This window comes from Odocoileus virginianus, chromosome 24 (assembly GCF_023699985.2).
Source record: "Odocoileus virginianus isolate 20LAN1187 ecotype Illinois chromosome 24, Ovbor_1.2, whole genome shotgun sequence".
Taxonomy (NCBI): Eukaryota; Metazoa; Chordata; class Mammalia; order Artiodactyla; family Cervidae; genus Odocoileus; species Odocoileus virginianus.
The window spans coordinates 51267862-51286342 of NC_069697.1; the positions used below are offsets into that span (position 1 = coordinate 51267862).

Here is an 18481-nt window from a genome sequence, read left to right on the forward strand (position 1 = left end):
CCGGCGTTAGACAACAAACAAACCTCTGTTAATCCCAAGTCCTCCGTCGAAGCACGATCCAGGGGTTCGCTGTTATCCTGGAGCCCACTGAGTGCCTGCCGCTGTCCCAGGCCCTCCGGAGGCAGGCAGCCTGGCGGGGCTCTCCGGGAGCGCCCCATCACCGCCCCCGCCCCTTCTCAGCAGGTCCAGACCGCCCCCCCCCACCACCCCATGCCTACCCCGGCCCGCAGAACAGAAGGGGCGCGGCATAGAGTTGCATATTTTACTTTATTTTTATTAAATTAAAAGCTACAGTCTGGCGGCGATTCCAGAAGGGGATGAGGAGGCTCCTTATAGGGGGCAGAGAAGAGCGGGAGAAAGACTGACAGAGACAGAGAGACAGGAGAGAAAGGACGAGGCTCAGGGCGAAGGGGGAATGGACTCAAGAACGCACGCAGCCGGCTCCAGGGTGCTCCCTGCAGCCGGCTCCCTCCCCCTGCACAGAAGTTCGGCGGGGTGTGCGGGTGGGAGGTTCCGAAGACCCTCCCTTCCCACCCAGGCCCTTTCTCAGCAGTCCCTGGAGCACCGCACATACCAGAAAAAGCCAAGGGCAATGGAGGGGGCAGGGCGGCTGGGAGTATGTACACGCGGAGGAGGCGAGCAGAGCCTGGGACGGCGCCTCTGCCAGCAGGGAGTGGCTCACACTGCACAGAAGCGCTCGGCCGGTGGGGGGCTGGGGAAGGGATCGCCCCTCCCTCTGCAAACTCCGTCCCCGGTCAGACAGTCCCCGGCTAGAGCGGCGAGGGGGGCAGAGGGAGAAAGAACAGAGGCTTCCATTGGGTCCTACTGGAGGGGCTGTCCTTCAGTCATCCGTGATGCCCTTGGCTCTCAGCTCCTCCTGCACCCGGGTCAGGTAGGTGGGGTCCGGGTACCCAAACCTGGGAGCAAAGAGAAATGAGGGTCAGGCTTACTCATATTGCCCTCATGCTCACCCTCATTCTGGTGCCCCATTCTAGCCCCTCCCCACCTTCCTTAAGGTTATCCAAACCCAAGATCACTGAGCCCAATTCTGCTGATTTTTGTAGGTTAAGCTGGGCACATCACGACCAGGATGATTACAGGAGACACTGGGATGGACAAGATGGTTGAACAGTTTGGGGGTGGTCCTCTCCAGTTAGGAGGCTCCCACAGAGAAGGGGTTCCCTCTGTTGAAATGGGGAGAAGGGGTAGAGCCAGGAGAAAGGAAGGAGGAATGTCGCACAGCTGCGGTCCCCCTGTGCAGCTGGTCTTGTGGTGGATGTCGTTCCAAGTGATGACATTCGGTCTCCCTGTGGTCATGGAGGTGCCAATGGTGAAGGTGAGACGCTGGTCAAACGCCTTGCGGAACAGGGTCAGCACCTTGTTGCCCTCGGGGCAGTCCGGGAGGTAGGCCACCCGAGTAGTGCCAGGATACCGAACTCCTGGGTTTGGGTGTTCAGCCTGGGGGAATGGGGAGGCAGAATGAGCAGCTGTGCATCTTAAGGCCCATGGAGGGTCGCGGTGGCCAGCCTTCTGGCTGTGCACCCCCAGCTAATGATGCTGGGGCAGTGACAGCCTTCCACAGAAGGACCAGCTCTAGGGTCTGGGCACCAGAAGCCTGTTTCCAGACAAAATTCTCATCATTCAGAGGTTCTTTCTGCTCTCCCAATCCTGCAAGTAACAAGCGTATTCTTGAAAGTGATGGAAGGTAAGCTGGGTCTTACTCTCCAGACAACTCAGCAGTAATGTGAAGACAGAATCATTTATCTGTCAGCTTTCCCTTCTCCACCTGAAAGCACTCCCCATGCGTCCTCCACTGTCTAACCTGTTCCATTTTTCTGTTCCTCTCTTTCAGAGCTCCCTCATCTTTCTGCAAACCAGAACTGGACATTACTCTTTGAAACAAGAAGACACCTAAAGGCTCTTGGCCGCTCCTGTTTTAACCTTCGACTGTCTGTAACAAAGTTTTCTGTCTCATAAATCTGGAATGGAGTTAACATTCCCAGCACTGTTGAGGGAAGGTCAGAGTTTTCCCTCTGTGCTGGCCTGCACCTGAGCCGCCATCCTCACAGACTTCACCTCTGCTGACAATAGCTGTCAACATCCAAGTTCATCAAGGAAACAGAATTTGATTCCTTTCTTTCATACCTGATTTTCATGGGTGCCTTGGGGTCGTGGGGATGGAAAGGCTAGGCTTCAAGGGGGCCTCTTGCTCCAGGGCACTGAGCTGAGCGGGAAGGCATCCCAGGAGACAGACCGCACGACTATGTCACATCTAACAACCACACTCCCCTCGCACCCAGCCTTCCTAAATCAGAACAATCAGCACAAGGAGCCCGGGGAAACCGAAGGGCAAGGGCAGCCGACATCTTCTTACCCCCTGGACACCGGGCGGGAAGACGTACTGGATGACGATGGTACCGTACTTCTCATAGCTGGGCAGCAGGAGCGTGGCGTCCTTGGAGACCAGCATCCGCCCATTCTGGGGCTGGTTGCCCACCAGCTGCCCATAGAAGCGGCCACACATGGGACAGGCCTTCTTCACCTGCAGGGCCCGGGTGATGCAGCCCTCGCAGAACGAGTGCCGGCACTTCTCCAGGGTCTTGGCGTTCTGGATCTCCCCCAGACAGATGGGGCAGGTGCTCTCCTGCTCCTCCGCCTCTTCCCGAAGGCGGGGAGGGAGGGGAGGGGGCAGGGCAGGAGGAGGCGGGGGAAGCCCCCGGGCCCCTGGGGGCAGGAGTGGGGCTGCTCGGAGAGGGGGCGGGCCTGGGCGGTGCAGCTCAGGGTGCTCCCCTCCACCCCCCAAAGCCAGGCAGCCCATAAGCTCCCCCTGCCTCTGAGCTTTCTTGAGCTCTTTCTCTGCCTCCTTGAGCAGCCCCTTGAGGGCCTTCCTGGCCAGGGAGAGCCCGTTGGGAGCAGCGGGGGGCGGGCCCTGGGGGGAAAGCTGGAGAACGTAGATGTCAGAAGTCTCGCCGTCGATGAGGATGGACACGTGGTGCTCCTCGCGGAGCCGGGCCAGCCGGGCGGGGGTCTCCTTGCTCAGGAAGTCCCACACAGGCTTGGAGACAGTCACTTTGTTCTTGCAGGTGCCTCCGCAGGCTGCCATTCTGGACAGGACGAACGACACTGCCCCCAGGGTGAAAGGGACTCAGGGTGGGGGGTCCCCATTTCACAGATACCAGTGCCTCCTCCTGCCCACTCCTTTCCAGTCCTATATTACCTCTGCTCTCTCAGAGCCCAACCCCCAACTCCTCCCCCAAGTTCATGTTCCTCCCACCTTTCCAACTCCAGCACCCCCTGAAGAGAAAGAAAGCTGCTCTAACTTTATTATTGTCATCTAAGGTAAGCATCAGTCTTGGTTCTCCTACACTCCTCCCCAGGTCACAGAAGCATCCTGGCCCTCCCCAAGTCTGGACTGGGTTCTGTAAAAGGAAAGGCGATTTCGACCCCCGCTTTTTGCTCACTTTGATCCTGAAGAGCTTAGAATTGGCATGCAGGCGCGCTCTCTGTCCTCACTCCCTACTTGTAGGTTGTGTGACCTGGTGGGTGGAAAGGGAAAGGAGTGGAAAACCCCTTCTCCCATTGCCACGTGCCCCCACCCAGCAGCCCACGAGACAGACGGAGCCTGGGGGTCAGTCTCCTGGGAATGGGATTACTAGGAACATGGAATGGAGGAAACCAATTTAAGGGTGAGAGCTGGGGTTTCCATGAAAGGCAGATACCTGGGAAGCCCATGGACGGTGACAGCAGAATTCCCTGTCTCCACACTCAGCTGACCAGGACTAGGGGAGGGGGGCGTGGGGGAGGAGGGGTTAGGATGACAAACATTACCGTTTGCCCCAGTCAGCCCAGAAGCAAAACAAAAACTCCTCCTTCCATTTCCTCTCCCTGTCTTTTGCAGGATTTCATCCCCAGCCTCTGGCCAAGTTCCTAAAGAAGGAACTTCAACGAGCTAACTTTCCTCTTCCTCAGCTCTGGGGCTCTTAAGAAAGCCTAGGGACACAGAGGAGAGTCTGGGAGGGAAAAGCCCACACACAGAAGGTCTGTGTTGCCGCCTCCCTCAGATCACAAGGACAAGAATATCTCCTTTGCTCCCCAGCTTCTCGCCCTGCTCCACATTTTGCCAATAATTCCGCTCCTAGTGCCAGAGAGCCTTCCTTGAGTGTTAACCCAGTCCCTTCTGCTGGAGTCTATTTGGAATGCGGACCAAGTGGCAGAAGCCCCTGCAATAACAAAGTTCTCGCTGTCACCTTTTAAACCCAGTGCACGAAGTCCAGGCCTGCCAGCAACCTAGGCTGCATTTCGGGAGGGGTGGAGCTCACGCAGGGGATCCGCTGGAGCACCCTGATATGGACCACCACCACCACCCCCTCCCTGCCCCCAGTCTTGCTGTGTTCAGCTACAGAGCTATCCCTACAACACCTCCAAATGCGGCCCAGATAGAAGGGCCATTAGTGTGACCTCAATTCCTTGACTGATCCAAAAGGGAGCAGCTCTCCGTTTGTGCCTCCTTCCCAGTCCCCTCATGGCCAGATGCACCTCAAGATTCAGAAAGCGAAATCGGAACCCGAGAGCCGCGGCTCATTCGGTCCATCCAGGTGGAACACCCCCTCCCCATCAGAGAGAAGCCAGGACCTAGGTGTCCTTTGCTCCGAGTCCTTCTGGCACAGAAAAGGGAGGCGGGGCCACAGCTTTTGCTGGGTCCGATTCCTCTGGGGCAGCCCAGGCCGGACACGGGGCCAGTCCCTCCCGCCCGAGACAGGCCGGCGACAAGGGCGGCCAGGAAGGGCCAGGGTCCGTGGGGGCATCAACGGGGGCATCAACGGCAGCATCTCCCCCCCTCCCCCCACGACCTCCTGCCAGACGCGACCCGGAACCAACTCCCCGCATCCCCGGCTCGGCAGGGCCCCCGCAGCCCCACCACTGGGTGGGGATGCATGTCGGCCGGATCGCGGGCCCCAGAACCCCCAAATGGAGGCCCAGGCTGGAGGGTAACAGACAGGATCGGCAGGGCCGGGACCGGGCCCCCCCCCCCGGCGCCCGCGCAGAAGGAGACCGAGGAGGGGGCGCAGGGGAAGCGGGAGGGCGCGCGGGGGGTGCGAGCAGGGTCCGGGGGGCGCGCGGTGGGTGTGGGGGGCGCCGGGCTCACCTACCTCTCGTCAGCGCCGCCATTGCCGGTCACATGACTGAGGCTGTTGCTGGGATGACGGTCTGGGCCTTAGCAACAAGGGGGGGGGGCGGGGGGGGGAGACCCCGAGAAGGTGTGTGGGGGGGAGAGTTTGCCGGGGGTGCAGACTGAGGAAGAGGGAAGGAAGGAGGATGGCACCCCCTTCCCCCTCCCAGGTGATAATCACCGTTTCCTTTGACCCGCTTCCATCCACAAGCCCCTGCCTTCCGCCCCAAAACAGAAATGGAGGCGCCGTCCCAATCTTTGGAGGCGGGGGGTGGTGTCGTGGAGCCCAGGGTGGGAGGTTAAATCCCTTAAAGACGCTACCCTTCTCGCTTTCCCCTCCGGAGAGGGGCCCTCCCCCTGTTCTTTGCCAGCCAGCTGCGTAGCAGCTTCTGGAAGCTGGTGGCAGATGGGTGGGTGAGGACTGTCGGTTTAGGTAGGTGGGGAAGAGGGGGCAATTTCTCTGTGATCCTTTTTCTAGAAAGGCCTTTGAGGAATAGGAGGTTGGAAGAAGAGTTGTAGTAAAAAGCATTGGTTCTAAAAAATAAATCCAGGACTAAGCCGTTTCCCTTCTTTATTGCTTGCCTTTCCCTAGATTGTTACCTTCTGTCAAACCTGCGTTCAGATGGGTGTTGATCTCTGATTTTTCTCTTTACACTGAGGCTGGTGCAGAATGAGAAGTGAATACATTTTGTCCAAAAAAATGCCTTGGAGTGATGGTATCAAGTCTATGGTTGAAATAGAGTTAAAAACTCACAAAGGGGTGGGGGGAACCCTCTTCTGCGGAGCCAGCAGTCTCCGCCCCCAGTCCAACTCACTTCCCTGGGGCCACATCAAGCCAGGTTTTTCCAACGGTCAGAAGAACTCCTTGGCCAAACAGTACTGGATGGATCTCTGACTGGCAACCACCTCTGCTGATCCACCCCCTTTCTTCACTGTCTCTCCAGGCTGGATGGCTGGTCACTCCCTTCTTTACTTTCCCAGGACCCTGATGTACTCTTCCTGTCCTCCACACAAAGGCCATCTTTCCCAGGAAGCTGGGGAAACACTGGGTTCCTTCTCCTTTAGCTCCTGTGTGCTCGGTGCTGTTAAGACTCGCTCACCTTTAGAGACGTGAGTGTGATCTAGCCCAGAACCCTGGGGAAAGTGGGGGGGGGGTCATATCACCTCAATTGTCCCCCCCCCGCCCGGAGCTGACTCCTGCAAAACTGGGGAATGTCTTCCATTCCCATGCACACTCCTAGCCACCTTTTAAGCTCACAGCCATCTATCTTGAAACCCACATCTTCAGGGACCCAACACCTTAAAGATCAGTTCTTTACTTGGTCGCTTCACCCTAAGCCCAGGCTTCCAAAAAAGAGGAGTGGGGGGAGAAAAAAAGGAATTTCTGTGAAGGAATTTGAATTCAATAATTTATTTTCCTTATAGTGACAGCAATGGGAGTAAATACACGAGATCTTTTTATTAATAAAACAAAAAAGATGAAAAACAGAAGCAACAAATGAAAACCATAATGCTTACGATACATCAGCCAGAAATGGGTCAGAAAACCCATTTCTAAAGAACAAAGTTGCTGGTGTCATGGAGTTTTATTGCATTCAACAAGGGAAAGGTAGACGGTGGAATGAAAAAGATCCATGAGGCTCCTGACAGGAAAATTTTATAGGGGCTCCAATCCTCAACTGGGGACTCCTCTTGTTACTTGCTTTGGAGCAGATGGAGGGGCAAGAGGAATTCTCCTTTATGACCTCATGACTTCTTGTGAGACAGATTAGTCCAGTCAGATACAGAGCAGAGTCTTTGTATCCCTCCAGGCCACTTGCTGGTGCCCCATCTTTGTGTTCCAGATAAACGCAGAAGCCTCAGGGGAGATGCAGGATCACAAGAATGGCTGCCTGCGCCCCAAAGGCATTGCGGGGAACTGTCCCCGCAGTCGGGGTCCACTGTATTCTGAGAACATCATGCATCAGCTCCACTCTCTTTGGAGGGGCTGGGCGACTGAGTCATGGCTCTGACTCCTCTGGGGGTGGAGAGTGAGATGACAAAGAGGGCCATCTGTCCCCCGGGAGACACAGTGGCAGTTAAGATGGACAGAAAAGAACAAAATAACAAATCCAACTGGGAAAAGGGTTTGAGAAGGGGCAGGGGAGGAAGTGTGCTAGGGGCACACTTCCAAGGAGTGGAGGCGGCTCCCCCATGTGAGACTCCCGTTCTCTTGAGATGACCAGGGTTAACCCAAGTAAAGTTATTCCCTTCTGCTGGGACTCAAACCTCCAGGATGGCTAGACATGAAGAAAGGAAATTTAACACAGGGAGTGAACCTTACACCCCTGGCTCATCCGTCCAGCCTCCAGAACTGACCACACCCCCACTGGAGGGTTCCAGCCCAGGAGGGATGTGAGGTCCTGGGGAAGAGCAGCAGCAGCCAGACAACTTCACCCAGGATTCAACACTGTGGCCAGCTCTAGTGGGGGCCGGTGGAGAGAGGGGAGAGACGGGAGAGCAGTCAACCCTCAACAGAGACCTCCAATTCCCTAAATAATCACAGGAGTCCTCGAAGGTCCCACCTCCACAAGCTACCAGCCCACCAACCACTCTCCACCCCACCTCGGTAAGACTGGCCCTGTCCCAATGTATGTGTGCATGCTGGCACCCACATCTGTAGTGTCTTGAAAATCTTCCATCCCAGGTCAGCCCACCAACCACTCTCCACCCCACCTCGGTAAGATTGGCCCTGTCCCAATATATGTGTGCATGCTGGCACCCACATCTGTAGTGTCTTGAAAATCTTCCATCCCAGGGCCTACTAGGAAGGAAGCATGCCACGAGTTCTATAAAGTTATCAGCAAAATCCAGAAACTCTTAGTTCATCCCACACAGCAAAGGGCATCAGTTAAGTTGCTTGAGCCAGGTCCATCTGTGCAGTCAGGTCTTGAAGATGGCCAACAACCCCCTTCCCCCAGCTCCTCCTCTGTTATGGAAACAACAGGATATTTTACAAAGATCAAGGCACTTGGGAGAAAGTCAACAGTAAACACTCTAATGAAGCAAGCCGACTTGGTGGGGAAGGGAAAGAGGGAAGGGAGAGAAGGGAAGGAAGGGGAGGGAAAACAATGTATCGGTATTTCTGAGGGCCAGGAAGGGCCTACTCAACAAGATGGAGTTATTTGGATGGAAGGAGCCTGTAGCCTGAAGTTAGCAGAAGAGGAAGAGAAGTTAGTGGCCAGAACATCCACAATTCCCCCATGCCTCTCAGACCCCCACCACCTAAAACACAGAGCAGCAGTCACCATGAAGTCAGGCAGTCTCTTAGGCAAAGATGTTGGTAATAAAATCCAGGAATCGCTTAGCATACTGCTCAGGATGGACAGTAGAGATCTCTGCCCCGGCCTGTGAGAGGAAGGCGTGGAACAGGGTGTCAGCGCCCGCAGCCCCGCCCCACTCCCCGCCCTCCCCTCCTGCGCACTCTTGAGAAGTTCCGCACCCAGCCCTGCATCCTCTGCCCCCCACCGCCTGGGCACGGGGCTCCCGAACAGCCCAGACCGGGAAGGAGAGGCTTCCCGAGCCCTCACCCCGTGCTTGACAGTCTTGGCCGCGTGAGCTGCTTTCTTCTTGGCGTCATACTGCGTCAGGATGTCAATGAGGCCCATGAAATACACCTCCTGCTGAGGGGCCCCTGGGGGAGAGGCCAGCGATGGGCGCCGAGGACGGCCCCCATCCCCGGCCCGCGGAACCAGCCTCCCCCCCACCACGCTGGGCCTGTCCCCCAGCACTCCCTCCCTGCCGCTTGCATGTCCCGGCGCGCTCTCACCCTCCGCGCTCCGGATGGCGTAGACATCGACGAAGGACTCGAACTCTCCAGGGCCCAGGGGCCGGTGGGGGTGGAGGCAGCCGCCGATGCCCTCAGCGGAAGCGCCACAGGAGCCCAGCGGAGCGGGAGGTGCCGCCGGGCCACAGGCGCCATCCGCCTCTGGCTCCTCCTCCCGCGCCGGCGCGTCCGCCTCTGGCTCAGAGCCCCGAATGATGTCGTGGATGCCCAGAAGAAGGCTGTAGCCCATGATCTTCAGCTGCACCAGGAACTGAAGACCCCAGCGGCGGGTCAGAGGCCCCAGACGGCTCCCCCACTCCCACGCACCACTCTTACACCTCCCTCTGAATATCCAGGGCCCTCCTGGGGAAAGGGGGTGTAAAAACGGAGGGTGGGGAGCATACCATTGCTCTTTCTTGCCTAAATGTCCTGCTATCTCAAGATCATTGTTTTTTAAAGAATTCTTTTATGATCCTTCTTTCAGTTCATACCAGCCACCCCCTCCAAAGGTCACCTCTAGAAGATTTTCATGAAAGTGAAAGTTGCTCAGTCTGTCCAACTCTTTGGGACCCCATGGACTATACAGTCCATGGAATTCTCTAGGCCAGAACACTCGAGTGGGTAGCCACTTCCCTTCTCCAGGGGATCTTCCCAACCCAGGGATCGAACCCAGGTCTCCCACATTGCAGGCGGATTCTTTACCAACTGAGCTATCAGGGAAGCCAAAATCCCCTACAGCCAGAGAGCCCCAAGGGAAGGGGATGAGATCCCTCATATTGTAAATGGACAGCTGCCGGGGGGCGGGGGAGCAAAGAAGAGAAGCGAAGTCATTTCCCAGAGCACCCCCACCATCACCTCCACATCTCTCTTTAGCTTCTCGAGAAAGACTTTCTTCTCCTCTTCACCAATATAAACCTTCTGGCTCCTGTTGAGGAAGTCCATGTCCTTGAGGGTGGGCAGCTCCTTACCCTGAGGGCGGGCAAAGGTGCGGCTTGGGATGCAGGCCTCCCGACCACCTCAGCCAGTGCGCCCTGCTCTGCGTAGCGCCGTCGCTCGCTCTGCGGCCCCGAGGGGACAGGTTTACCACCGCCCACCTGACTTCACTGGGAGGCTGCCCAGAGTCTGCTCTTACCGCCAGAGCTGCCCCCAGACTCAGTCACTGCGGCCGTATCCCAAATCACACCCCACTGCTTTCTGCCTAGGGTTTCAGTTCACACACTCCATTCTGACTTTTCTTTCTTCTTCTTAAGCAAAGACAGCTAGTTTGAATGAAAGCTCAGGATGGGAGGTGGTTGGTGAGCAGTTTGCTCTTGAAGTCTGGCATTTTCACCCATTCCCAAACCCAAGACAGTGACCAGAAGGCCCTTCCCGCTGCCCCTTCCAAAAAGTCCCTGGATCAGGAAAAGTTTACATCTCTCTTCTTTGTTGGTGGTTTAAGATAAGAATTAACATCCAAGGACCCCTACCTCTTTATGCTAAGATCCCTTTCGCCTGCCCCCCCCACACACCCTGTCGTCTAGAATTACGTCACCTTCTCCTTATCGCTGGCTTCCCGGGACACTAGGGAGCCCTGTGGAGAGACCCAAAGGCCAAGTCAGCAGAAGGGGCTAAAGGCACAGTGGGAACCCGCCTCCCAAGACAAGTCCGCAAGCCCACAGCCTCCTTCCTTTAAGACGAAGCACGCAGCGCCCTCCCCGGCCGCCCCGCCCCTCGGGCCCTCTCTCCTGACCTTGAGGTCGTATTTCCTGTGCACGGGGAGACGGTGGCTGAACATGTTGCGCATCACAAGCATGTAGCTGTCCTCACTGTCCACGCTCACCCGGTACATCCCCAGGAACTGGGGCAGCAGTGTGTTGCCGTGACACTTCACAATGTACTGGGGTAGGAGGGAGGGAGGAAGCAGGAGAGATGAACAGCTTAGGGGCGGGCATTCAAATGCTCCTGTCCCACAGAGAGCCAGAGAACTTCACACAGATAGGTTATAGAAGGTCAGAAGTGGTGAGGGGCTTTCTGAAGATGCCCCAGGTTATCCATGCAGTTTCTGAATCCTCATTTCCTCTGATTTATCTCAGATGTATGATATCTCTTAAAGCGCCTTCTTTCCTTTGTCATCCTTTGAGATGGGGAAGGTAGGTGCGGTTATCCTCATTTTGACCCTCTTTATTCATTGAACCAGGAGCGGAAATTACATCAACAGAATGATTTTACCTAGTCTAGTATTTCTTGGTGGGCTAGATTCCCACAGTAAAACCGTTTGCATGATGGCCTCTAATTTGGCTTCCTAAGAAAATCCCCTTTTCAGTGCTGCCGTCTCTCAGGGTTGCTGCCTTTCTCTTCAGAGCCAGCCTTCTCAGAACATTAGTCAGCTATCAGTCCATTTTCTCTCATTCATACCTCAAACCAATGAAATCAGATTATACTCGCATTTCTCCTCTGAAATTTCTCTACTCTTCACTGCCTCAAATCCCTCAGCTGCCAACTCAAACAGGCATCTTGTCATTGTCGTATCTCAACTGGCTGGTACTTGACGCTACTGACCAGCCTGAGCTCCCATCACACCACTCCTCTCTGTCCTCAAATCCTGTGTGGAGTGAAGTGGGGCATAAGTCACTAAGAGCATCCGACAGCTCCAGCCAAGAAGACCCAACTGTGGTGCTGGCCCTTGGGGCTTCAGCCTCAGCCTCACCGGTCACATGAGGGTAGGAGCTCTCTAGATCTGTCCCCTGGCAGGAACTTCTGGGGCACAGCTGGGGACTGAGGCCTGGCAGAAGGAGGAAAAAACAACCGAGTCTCTGGGCAGCAGTGACCACGTGGCCTTGCTTGGTCCCCATCTCCCCTCCTTTTTTCCTTCCTTGGGGTCATGGTTGTGGGTTTAGAGCCTGGGCAGTCTAGTCACTGGGAGGAGCAGAAGAAAAGGTTTTTGCTCCTTTAAACCCGATGGGGGAGGCCATTTGTATTTGGAAAATGCTCTATACTTGGGGACTGCCTGTATTTGGAAGATTTATTAAATCTTAGTATCCTATTCTCAACCTCCAAGGTGTATTGATAAATTACTAGTCTGTATTTTTTAAACCTTAAAACTTTCTTAATGTGCATTTCACGCCAACTTTTTTGTAGAGTTATATCAAAAATAACAAATCTAGCCTCACATCACAGTGTACCTCAGAGAGGAGCGTTCTGTTATTTTTACGAGGCGGGAGTTAGTGGAGCTGTGGAATTAAACTTGGCAATCACATTAAAAAAAAAAAAAGGCATCCCTTAGTCTCTTTTATGGACTCTTTACTTGCCCAAGGTTCTGTCCTCAACCTTCTTTTCATTTCACTCTACATTTCCATAATCTTATCTATATTCATGGTGATAAGTACCATCTACTCACCTGTAGCTCTGAAATCTAGACTAGAAAGAAATCTAAAATTAGAAAGAGATCTGATTCTTTCTCCCGAATTCCATATCCCAACCACTCACAGGACATCTGTATCCGGATGAACTGTGGAAACCAGAAACTCAACATGCCTAAATCACAATTGTCTTCCTCCAAAGACCTGTTTCTTTTCCTGCTTCCCAACTGGGCACCCAGGAATTTGGAGCCCCTTTGCCTTAATTCCTGCAATTCTCCCAAAGGTCTTCCTTTCCACCTTCACTACCATCACCCCTCCAGGCTCCACCTGGACTGTAACACTTACCTCCTCACTGGTATCACCACTCTCAGTACTTCCCCTCTACAGTCCATTCTCTAAAATTTTGCCACAGGGCTATTTCTAAATGACATATACCTCACTCCCCTGCAAACCACCTTTCGGGATAAAGCCCAAACTCTCTGTGTGGCTTATAAAGCCCTTGCCGCCTAGCTCCTGCCTAAGCGTCCGTCCACAATACCTTATCCTGGTCACACGGAGCTTCCTGCAGCTCCGCAACACCAAGCCCGTTCATGGCTCTGCGCCTTTACAAGGGCTGCTCTCCTTTGCCCAGAGTGCTTTCTTCCACCATGCCCAATGCCTGGTCCCCACTAGCACGCGTGACTCCGCTCCCAGGGTACTCCCTCTAAAAACTCTCCTGGAGCACCTCTTGCCCCAGATGAGCTGGGATGCTCTTCCTCTGCCCACCCAGAGCATTCTCTACATTCCTCCACTGCCCGCACACAGCCTGCTGTGTGTTAACTGATGCTAGCTTACCAGTCTCTGCCATTAGAACAAGAGATGCTCAACGGCCAGGGCCATTTCATTCACCTCTTTCTTTACTGTCTGACATAGGACCTAATAACAACAGACATGGGTTAGCTGTTGAATAACCAAAAACTCTTTTAGAGTCTTTCATTTATTCCTTGCTCATTGATTTTGGTGAGATTTTCCTTCAGTGGAAAGATGTTCAGGTATTTTTTATTCCCAAAATATTCCAGAAACTTCATATTCCAAATTCATCTGCTCAGACAGAATAGCTTCCCTAATCTCACTTAGGGCTGGTTATGATCATGGCTTCTCCCCTCCAATTTATCCCAATGGTACACTCATCGTGGTTTTCTCCCCAAACTGCATTTATTCCTGATAGTACATTTGATGTTGGCACTTCATCTAATTCTGACTTAGTCTGAAACTTACACTTTGCTATTCACGTACCCTTTATGTATCTATCAACTCACAGCGGCTTTAGATTAGAAGTACCAAATGAGAAGAACATGTCTAAACTCTCATTTAATCAAACACAAATAGGTATGCAAAGGCTCTCTTTTTAAAATGCCTTGTTTTTCAAAAACATGATGTTGAGTGCTATAGGCTATAGGGAAGAAGAAGGACAGGAAGTGTCCCAAGTGCTCTGAAGCTGAGCTATGAGTAGGGAGGGGAAGGGAAGAGTGGGCTGAGAGAGGTCTGACCTGGTGGTAGTTGGACAGGTTGCTATGCATGTCAGCAATGTCCTCACTGGATACTTCTTTGATGACCAGAGTCCGATCATAGGAGATAAGGAAGCGACCATCACTGCCTTCACTTTCAGTTGGGGGACTTCGGGTAAGGGATACCTGGGGACACAGAAGAGACTAGGAGCTCTTTTCCTCCTCCTTTATATATGGATGCATAGGACAGTGGTCAACTGAACACATCTGCAAGAATATAAAACCTTGGCATAAGAGGATGAAAAAGGGTTCTAAATCCAGTGTCCATACACAGAGTGAATGAAATGAGTGGCAAAATTTTTAATGCATCTACAATTCTCTCCAAGGACAGGCTTTATACCTTTCTTCAGATTTTTGAAGACGCCTGACGACAGGATAGTAATGACCACAGAAAGGTAAAGAATACCTGTGAAGGTCCTCATTCCTCCAAACATGATTGTCCCAAGGATTCCCCTTGTTAGGGAGAAAGGCCTACCCTTTCCCCAAAATGGACACTCACCAGGTAATCCTGGTCATCAATACCAAACCGATCACGCAGGTTCCTGAAGACTTGGGGACAATACTCCTTGAACTTGAAATGACTGGGCAGATTCTCCCTGCAATAGGGGTTTTCAAGATAGGAAAACAAAGTAACAATGTTATCTTACATTTATAAAGGGCTTTACAGTTTATAAAACACCTTCACACATATCACCTTATTTGATTCTCATAGAACCCACGTGAGATCCTCTATTAAGCGTGTTGTTCCCGTTTTATGGAAAGGGAGACTGGCTCAGGGTGGCTGAGTGGCCTGCTTAAACCGCGTGACTGGTAAGTGGCTTAAGTAGAGCCAGGATCCACTGCCCACCCAAACAGCAGCATTTCCCAAATCTCAAGCAAGTCAGAGACATCCTTAAATCAGCAATAGGTCTTGAATGGCATCTTCTGAAATTAGGAGGGTTCACAGGACTCAGGTGTTTCTTTCAGGGAGTACCTCTCAGAAGCTAACGGTAACGGCAACTAATGTATTTACGCTGTGGAATTTTTAGGCTAGAGGAGAGGCAAACTAGTACACGTAGATAAGTGTGTAGGGAACACTGGAAATTATTTTAGTGGTTTCTTTACAAAAATACTGAATTTCTGCATTGGGAAGAAATTTAAGCAATACAATAACAACTTGTAAGTTGCCTTCGAAATCTAAAACCTTCAACTCATTCAACCTTAACTCTTAAAATGATTTCTTCTCTTTTCTAGGAAGGTTGACAAGAGCAGAGCAGGGATTCCACATACCTGTGGAAAAGGTGATTGTTGACCTTGATCTTGGAGCTAGCCTTAAAGTCATCTGGCAGCAGCATCACCGGGGGAGGCACCTGGCTGAGCTCATTGATCTGATAAGTCAGAATAAGAATGGGAAGGCAGTGAGGAGGGGTGTGGAGAGCTACTTATACACTGTGTCTGGGAAAGAGTCAGAAAAGGGTCACTGGAAGGACTGCTGCTGAAGCTGAAGCTCCAGCCAGTATTTTGGTCATCCGATGTAAATAGACGACTCATTGGAAAAGTCCCTGATGCTGGGAAAGACTGAGGGCAGAAGGAGAAAAGGGCGTCTGGGGATGAGATGGCATCACCGATGCAATGAACATGAACATGGGCAAACTGGGAGATGGTGGACAGGGAGGCCCGACATGCTGCAGTCCATGAGAAGATGATGGACAGAGAGGCCTGGCGTGCTGCAGTCCATGAGGTCGCAGAGTCGGACACAACTGGGAGACCAAACAGCAACCACCTCCTTCCCTTAGATACCCTGGTTATGCATATGCCTGACAAAGGTGAGTGTATGCTGTCTTTGCTGCCCAAAGAGGCTTGCAGCAAGCAGCCCTCACACACGGCCCCTCACAGTCCCGCCCCCGTGGAACTTCATGCTCACAACAGTCATTTTATATTAGGCAAACTCTGTAAGCAACTCTGGATTATTTTTAAAGCTGTGAGAAATTCTAGAAAAAAAAAAAAAAACCCTCAGCAGACTCAAGACATTCAAGACAAACAGTTCCATGCTCCGCTGGAAACAAAACAAAAGATGTTTTCAAAGTACAGAGAGTTAATGGGACTCTGAGGGGTCAACAGCAGCAAGAACGAAATGCCCATATCCTAAAGGAGGCAACTTCTTACAAACGGGATCTGTTCTTCCAGACCACTCTGCCCCAGTTCTTGGAATAGGTCCCCACCTGCCTGCACGTAAGGTAAGAGAAAAACAGCTGATTTCTGCGGGAATGCGGGCAGGCAGAGGATGTGAGCTCGTTTGTTCACGGAAGTCAAGCCAAGCACAGCCCACAGCGTGCAAGCACCACGTGCTCTCCCCAGCCCCAGGAATCAGCAGCCTGCTAACTCCGGGTGGAAAGGGGGTTCCTGTACCAAGAAATGCTCAGGGTGCTTTCTCCCGGGACTGACAAGGGTGCCGCAGCATCTTCACAGCCTTAGTAGTCCACTTACACTTGGCTCTAACCGCTGGTTTATGTGAGCTCCCCACCAGGGCTGTGAGCCCCCAGAGGACCAGTTCTCGTCATCTGCATCTCTCCGCTGACTAGCACAATGTCTGCCACTCAGTGGTCCCCAAGTGTTTATTAACCGAATAAATGGATGCCTTGCCTTTTCTTACTTGATCATGCAACAGAAATTCTGTCTAACCTAAATCCCATACAGTGCCATGAAAAAGCAGCTCCTCTCATTCTCAGTAGAAAAAGAGGACAGAACATATTCCTCCAGAAAAAAAAAAAAAAGAAAAAGAAGCCACCAGAGATTTCCAGCCTAAAATTCAGCTATAGTTCTTCGTGGCCCCCTCCTCGCCACCTGCTGTTAAGCAGGCTGACTCATCACTAGGACATATGTTCAAGGAATTTCTCCATTCCAGACCCTTTAAGTAAATGTGTGCTGGCTGGAGGTGGGGTGTTGGGACTAAAGTAGACAGACCTAGGGAAGCTGAGGCAGGTCTTCTGCGTAATTTCCCCAATCTTTACCAAAGGAAAACGCTCCTTCTCGAACTTCCCAAAGGAATGGATGGATGAGCCATGACAGGGGAAGCCCTACTTCCGTTAGCCTTGCCCATACCAAGTGGCAGAGACTGAATACTCCCCGACAAGACATCACCACCCAGGAACCTGGGGACCACAAACGCAAAAGGGAGCTGACAGATCCCATATAACTTCCTAAGCCCCAAACTAAGAATGACAAAATCTGTATTCTTCCCCATTCCCTTCCATCTCTGCAACACTATATAATGGCTATAATATACGACACTCCATATGACTGTAACATTTCAAGGAAATTGAATTTTTAAAATTTTGCCTGTCACATTCAAGATCACTGCGCTCCTCCCACTCCAGCCATGAGAGAAGGGAGGGCAATGGCTGTGCTTTCTTCACTTGAGGTATCTTCAGAAACCAGGGATGCACTGGCCTCTCCTGTCTCCTCCTGATTCCCAGGCCCACGGTCTAAGCAGCTCCCTGATTCTAAAGTTCACCACCATAATGTCTCCATGACCAGAACTCCTGAGCCAACTCTTCATTCAAAGATGACCCTCAGTTACACCAAATACCATTACTCCAGCCAGCAAAGGTAAGACCAAAAGCTTATACACATTAAGTGCTGAGTGAGAGCAACCACTAGGCTCAGGGCAGCGTAACCTCTCTGAAATGCTCTACCTCTGGAAGGGAAAGGGACATGCACGATTAGAAGATCCAGGAAGCCTGGAGCTTCCCCTCAGAGCCAAGGTTCCAAAGTCAAGGAAGGCGGCTGGAAAGCAAGGTGCAAAGGAGAGTAAACGAAACAGTTATTTCCCTTCAGTTACTCTTCCCGCTCCCCTTCTACACGCACTCTCTCACCGGAGACCTCAACGCCAGCAACCTATTACAGTCACTCCCCCTAAAGTCCTTCCAGATGGAGCCAGGTCCCGGCAGGGCTCCATGGCCTGGAGCTGAAGCTGGAACTGACTGGGAGGAGGCAGGGAGCTGGATTTCACGCGAGGATGAAGGAAACACAGTGAAGGAGTAAAGGGCGGAGGAAGGGACAAAGCCTAAGTTAAAGAGAAAAAGAAAAGCTTTACAGCCCGAAGGCAGGGTGGGAGAGACACCTGAGGGTAGGTGGGCAGGGACCGGGGCAGCCCGGTGGAGAAGCGGCAGCGCGACGGGCTCCGGAAGCGGCAGCCTGGGAATGGACACGCCCGGAGGAGCTGAGGGGTGAGGACAGGGCCACAGCGGGGCCGGGGCAGGGTCTCACCGAGTGGGCTACGCCCCACAGGAACACGCCCACCAGCGGGTCGGCCGCCCGGAACACCTTCACCTTCTGCTGCACGAAATGCTTCTTCTTGGTTTTAGAGGCGAAGCCGAAACCCGCGCCGGGGGCCGCTGTCGCCGCCGGTGCAGCGGCCGGCGGGACCGAGGAGGACGCCATAGTCTCCCGGGAACCCGGCCGAGGGGAAGCTGGAGCCGTCTGCGAAGCGGGCTCCCGACCCCGGAAGCGGCGCTCACCTGCGCCTCCGTCACGTGACCGGAGGCTGGCCCGCCGGCGCGCGAGCCGGGCGGGGTAGGCTGACTCCGCCCCCTGCTGGCGGCCCGCGCGCCCCGACGCCTGCGCGGTCGGGGGGCTCACC

At 53.3% G+C, this 18481-nt stretch overlaps 2 protein-coding genes across 7 annotated transcripts; both read right to left on the reverse strand.

The window, feature by feature from the left end:
• Positions 1–248: 248 nt before the first annotated feature.
• DTX3 (deltex E3 ubiquitin ligase 3) lies at positions 249–5536 on the reverse strand. Of its 5 annotated transcripts, none has more exons than XM_020878416.2 (6): positions 5151–5536; positions 3720–3779; positions 3462–3536; positions 2375–3104; positions 1241–1458; positions 249–917 (listed from the first exon to the last, which is right to left on the reverse strand). In XM_020878416.2, the coding sequence occupies exons 3-6, from the start codon at positions 3488–3490 to the stop codon at positions 842–844; spliced, it is 1053 nt and encodes a 350-aa protein (XP_020734075.1). In that variant the 5' UTR covers positions 3491–3536; positions 3720–3779; positions 5151–5536; the 3' UTR covers positions 249–841. The 5 variants fall into 5 exon arrangements, with proteins under 5 accessions (XP_020734075.1, XP_020734079.1, XP_020734074.1 ...); XM_020878420.2 differs by having other exon boundaries at positions 2375–3123; positions 5151–5534; XM_020878415.2 differs by lacking the exon at positions 5151–5536 and adding an exon at positions 4248–4523.
• Positions 5537–6565: 1029 nt separating this feature from the next.
• On the reverse strand, positions 6566–18386 carry PIP4K2C (phosphatidylinositol-5-phosphate 4-kinase type 2 gamma). Of its 2 annotated transcripts, XM_020878434.2 has the most exons (11): positions 18109–18386; positions 15130–15227; positions 14360–14456; positions 13843–13986; positions 10705–10851; positions 10507–10545; positions 9831–9944; positions 8979–9246; positions 8740–8843; positions 8458–8557; positions 6566–8138 (listed from the first exon to the last, which is right to left on the reverse strand). In XM_020878434.2, exons 1-10 carry the CDS (start codon positions 18280–18282, stop codon positions 8477–8479), a joined length of 1266 nt encoding a protein of 421 aa, XP_020734093.1. In that variant the 5' UTR covers positions 18283–18386; the 3' UTR covers positions 6566–8138; positions 8458–8476. The 2 variants fall into 2 exon arrangements, with proteins under 2 accessions (XP_020734093.1, XP_070310807.1); XM_070454706.1 differs by having other exon boundaries at positions 6566–8557.
• Between the last annotated feature and the right edge of the window lie 95 nt (positions 18387–18481).

Excerpts from the sequence above, each read along its gene's own strand:
- PIP4K2C (XM_020878434.2), bottom strand. The coding sequence starts at position 18,282 with ATGGCGTCCTCCTCGGTCCCGCCGGCCGCTGCACCGGCGGCGACAGCG. Across the intron at positions 10,852-13,842 it reads ACCTGTCCAACTACCACCAG|TACATTGTGAAGTGTCACGG; the intron begins GTCAGACCTCTC and ends CTCCTACCCCAG. Across the intron at positions 8,558-8,739 it reads CCAAGACTGTCAAGCACGGG|GCCGGGGCAGAGATCTCTAC; the intron begins GTGAGGGCTCGG and ends TTCCTCTCACAG.
- DTX3 (XM_020878418.2), bottom strand. The coding sequence starts at position 3,490 with ATGCCAATTCTAAGCTCTTCAGGATCAAA. Across the intron at positions 3,105-3,461 it reads CTAAGCTCTTCAGGATCAAA|AATGGCAGCCTGCGGAGGCA; the intron begins GTGAGCAAAAAG and ends CGTCCTGTCCAG. Across the intron at positions 1,459-2,374 it reads TCCCGCCCGGTGTCCAGGGG|GCTGAACACCCAAACCCAGG; the intron begins GTAAGAAGATGT and ends CCATTCCCCCAG.